The 4,998-nt window shown below is 36.1% G+C and overlaps 1 protein-coding gene across 1 annotated transcript; it reads right to left on the bottom strand.

Annotated features, from left to right (window-relative positions):
- Positions 1-131: 131 nt before the first annotated feature.
- On the bottom strand, positions 132-2,301 carry LOC109222061 (histone-lysine N-methyltransferase ASHR3-like; the record flags this gene model as incomplete). Its single annotated transcript, XM_019386472.1, has 2 exons — positions 1,869-2,301; positions 132-292 (listed from the first exon to the last, which is right to left on the bottom strand). Coding segments are annotated over exons 1-2 (464 nt in total), but the record flags the coding sequence as incomplete, so codon positions are not given.
- Positions 2,302-4,998: the final 2,697 nt, after the last annotated feature.

The following is a 4,998-nucleotide window of genomic DNA, read 5'->3' as shown; positions in this document are numbered from 1 at the left end:
AAGAAAGAAAATGTGAAAAGCTAAAACTGTTGTACAAATCAAAGACTGAGAGTACATCGTACTAATCAAATCTCGAATCAAACATATTAAGTAAGAAATGTGTTTTATGATCATTCAGCCAAGATGTATACAAAATCCAACTCACATGCTGAGGGCACTTAAATGTTTTGGGAGAAGATAACCCAAGTCTTTCTCTCGCACATTTTAAGTGGAAAACTCCCATACAATCTCGAACAGAGCATCCTACCTCCTCACCAGGAAAAATCAATCTTTGGCAAACAGAGCACTCAACCTGACAAAACATTACGAACCATTGAAACAATTGATCAAATATAACATCTAAACAAATGTATGCACTCCTAAAACGTTTAACAGAAAAGGGTAAAAGGCTGCTCTTCTGTGTGAGCTAATTACTTCTCAATCCCACTCATTCAATAGTATGCTACCATACTAAATGCAATAATATCATGCATTAAAGAGCACAAGATTAATTATTTTGCAATTCTCGATCGCCAATGGGATAAAGATTCTCAAATTCCCTTTGTTACTTTGATGGAGACAAGGTGTAGTCGAGCCATGTTGAGATAAGGTCATGATGTTTGACTCTAGCATTATGAAATGCTAGAAACCAAAAATAGCATAGAGTTCTCTTGGTGCTTTAAGCGGAAAAATAATAAAGTGTGGGTTTCAATAAAAAAATGCACAAATGAAGAATAAATCAAAGTATACATACATTTATAATTCAAGAATAATTACTAAAACTGGGTTTTGGGCTTAACTCAACCCCAAAAACTAGCCCATGAGTTGAGGATTGTTCAACACCATGTAAGGAGATAAACAATTTATTCTCCCACATCCCCAGGTTTTATCATCCGGAGCATGGACAACATAACATGGAGGCCAACAATGGGTAACTAAGAATTAGAATAGGTTTGGCTATGATACCATGTTAAGAAAATAGACCTTACACCTAACTTAACTCCAGAAGCTAGTACATGAGGCAAGGATTACTCAAAACCATGTAAGGGGAAAACAACTCATTTCATCAACAAAGTGGGATACTTAACTACAAACACACACCACAATTATATGGACAAAGGAATTGCAACAAACCATGATTAAGTGAAATCATTACATATTACTGTTGCCCCTTCAAGATAGAGCTTACGAGTAACGACATTGCACACCTTATTGCCCTGGTCCTAAAGTGAACCTCTCTCTATGCGACGTGAAACACTCTACCTATTTCAAACCTAACTTCAAGGAATAAGCATGCTTTAGCAATTTATGATTACTACATTTTCTCCTGACATACTTTAAATACATTAACAAGTATCATTAGGAAAAAGATAGAAGAAGAAATTTGCCAATTCCGGAGCATGAATAAGGGGCTTTTTTATGACGTGCCAGCTTGCAGGCACCTCAACTAATACCAAGTAATTCTGCACACCAAGACTTAAGCTGGGAAGAAATCACCTAGTTTTTTTGCTTTTTTACATTTTTATTAGGACAAAATACAAGATAATAAGAAGAATGTATATATCATGGACAATCCCATTTTCAGCTAACATACTTTAAATTCATCAACAATATCATTGAACCTAAGACCTCATAATTCTCGCCTCACTTCATTGACCACTAGGTAACGCTACCAACCTAGACTTAGACACATGATAAGAAATAGCCTAATGTTATTGTTTTTCTACATTTTTTTTAATAAGGAAAAAATACAAGATAACAAGAAATGTATATCTCATGCAATCCCAAATGGTAATAGTAGAAACCACATAACTACATTTTCTACTGACATACTTTAAATTCAATAACAAGAATCATTAGAAGGAGGAAACTATAAATAGAATATTTACCAATTTAGGAGCATGAACAAGGAATGGCAAGAAACAATTGTTTTTATCAACACCAGCATTGACTTTCCTCTGAACCCAATCTTTAACATAATCATCCAAACTCCTTTTCGCCACAGACCCACCACCACACTGCCTCAAAACCCTATTTTCAAGTTTCAATTCATCTTCTTTATGCAAAATAGGGAACCCCATTTGGGTATTTGGGTCAGAAACAATAAGGGCCTGGATTTGGCTATCTGATTCACTTGAAATTTCAATATTTGGGTCCAAAAGATTGCCAAAATCAGGCATTTTTAAAACCATAAAGATTGATAATTAAGAGGGTTTCGGTGTGTAGTTTTTGGAGAGAATTGTTTGCATCAGTTGTATGTGTCACTGTGTGACTGTGTGTGTGGGAGAGAGAAGAGGGAAAGGATTTGGGTGGAAATTTCAGTGGGCGGGAAAAGCTAAATGTTTTTATATAAGATTTGGTGAGGAGTAAAAGTGTTAAATTCAAGATTTTTGTGGGGAATAAAAGAAGTTAATTGAAGGGGAATAATTTAAAGGGAAATTACCAGCTATGTCCATCTACAGGTAGCTCATTACAAAAATTGGTCAATTGATAAAATATTACTAATATTAACCAAATTAGCCAATTAGTTATTTGTAGCAAAAAATATCAAATTTTTGCTTTGTTTTGAGTGGGTGTTATTAGAATAGATTTGGCACAACTTAAGGAGTTTGAATCTCAGTTTTGGGATGATTTGGTGAAGTTTTGAGGTGGTTTGAATTGAAAATTCGAAGTAAAAGCTGAACATTAAAAAAAATGATATGTGTATCACACTGTGTATCATTTGTGTATCACATATGTATCATATTTGTATCAATTGTGTATCACATGTATATCCATGTATACCTGTGTGTGAGATACATGCGTGATACATGTTTGATACATGTGTCACAGAAGACTTTTTTGAACTCGATCTAATTATGAATTTTGATACAAGACCACTCCAAATCACCTCAAATCTTCCTCAAATTTTGTATATTGACTTATCTATATATTTTCAATGAATTTCAACTATACCCATTGAAAAAGTTCCTTTTTTGTTTAGATTTTTGGAATATTTGTATAGATTTTTGTATTTCATTACCTTATTTGCTACCCCGTCCATGAAATTTCTTTTCCGTCTTGTATCTAATGTTGCTAATCACACTTAAAAATATGAAAGGTGATTTTTGCATGTGATTCTTTGAGAGAAAGAACCCTATTATTTGGTTTTTCAATTTTTGTTGGCTAGTTTTGGTAAGACTATGACTAATGGCTAGAGGTTAGTAAGTTGAGATTTATTTGGGACATTTGTGTAAGTTTCCCTCATATAAATAGCAATTGGCAAATACCAGTTTGGACCTTTGATGTCACAAGGCCCACTCATTATTCGACTGGGCTATGTCCAACTACTACTATTGGGCCCTTTTGACTTTGAATTGGGCTTGTGTTCAGTTATTTTCTTGAGAAATTTTCATAAAGCACTATCTTTTAGTGGTAATTAGCTATCTATAGATACCATTTGCTATATTACGGATTGTAGATACGTTTTCTGTTGTTATAAGATGTATTAGATGTATTTAAGCTACTATATTCATGAATACAGTAGCAAAAATAGGTGTGAATCAGGGAAGTCCAGCTAATCAGTTGTTGTATTCGAGTGTATTCATGGCGTGAAACATTGGATTATAGCTTGACAAATTATTGTATTTGTCACGACTCGGATTTCCCACTCTCGAGAGTCGTGATGGCGCCTACTAGTGAAAGCTAAGCAAGCTAACCATTTGTATTATTTATTTTTTTCCCATTTTAATCCATTAACAATTAAGAACCAACATAATATAAACAACGGAATTTAATAAGCGGAAGACTGAAATGTAATATTTTAATAATAATACCAATACCAATCTATAACGTAAACTACCCAGAACTAGTGTCACAATTTCACAGATTGTCTGAGAATACTACAAATAAGGGTCCGAAAGACAAATACAACGCTGTCTCCGAAATACATAAAAGAAACAGAATGAAAGGATAGAAGGAGACGCCAAGGCCTGCGGACGCCTGCAGAACTACCTCGGGTCGCCTGATGAACTGGAAGCAGCAACCTCACTACGGTCCAAAAGCTACAGTATCGGGATCTGCACAAAAGAGTGCAGAGTGTAGTATCAGCACAACCGACCCCATGTGCTAGTAAGTTCCTAGCCTAACCTCGGCGAAGTAGTGACGAGGCTAGGACCAGACTACCAAATAAACCTGTGCAGTTAAATCATATACAGCGGAAAATAAAGGCAGACATTTACAGTTAAAGATGGGAGGGGAAAAGCATGCTGCGGGGAGTATCAGATAACAACAGAATACCAAAGAGGAATATAGAGAAACCAAAATTCAGTTGCTAACAAGAATAAGAGAAATAAACACAGTATTCTAACAAGGATAATAGAAACAAGCACAGTATTCACTTTCATCTCATGCAACCCGATCCCATTTCAAATATCTTGTTGCAGGCGTGCAACCCGATCCCATTTCATATATCTTGTTGCAGGCGTGCAGGCCGCTCCCATTTCATATATCTCGTTGGAGGCGTGCAACCCGCTCCCATTTCATATATCTCGTTGCAGGCGTGCAACCCGCTCCCATTTCATATATCTCGTTGCAGGCGTGCAACCCACTCCCATTTCATATATCAAAATCAATCACAAGGAATCCCGGCAAGGGCACAAGAGTACAACAACAATATCCCGACAAGGGAGACAATAACATCCCGGCAAGGGAGACAATATCATAAACAATAACATCCCGGCAAGGGCACCAATAATGATAATCATCATATTAGGCATGAATAAGTCACAACGGAGTCACAACAATTACAATACTAGACTCACGGGCATGCTTGACACCGACGTATAGATACTCGTCACCATGCCTATACGTCGTACTCCACAATTAACACATAGCAAATAAGACACAACTCCTAATCCCTCAAGCTAAGGTTAGACCAAACACTTACCTCGAACTTCCACGGCTAACTCAAGCCTCAAACACCGCTTTTCCTTTAGAATTCACCTCCAAATTACTTGTATCTAGACCAAATTAATTTAT

Source organism: Nicotiana attenuata, unplaced genomic scaffold (genome assembly GCF_001879085.1).
Source record: "Nicotiana attenuata strain UT unplaced genomic scaffold, NIATTr2, whole genome shotgun sequence".
NCBI classification, from domain to species: Eukaryota; Viridiplantae; Streptophyta; class Magnoliopsida; order Solanales; family Solanaceae; genus Nicotiana; species Nicotiana attenuata.
The sequence above is the reverse complement of the archived record's forward strand: the minus strand, read 5'-3'. Positions and strand labels throughout refer to the sequence as shown.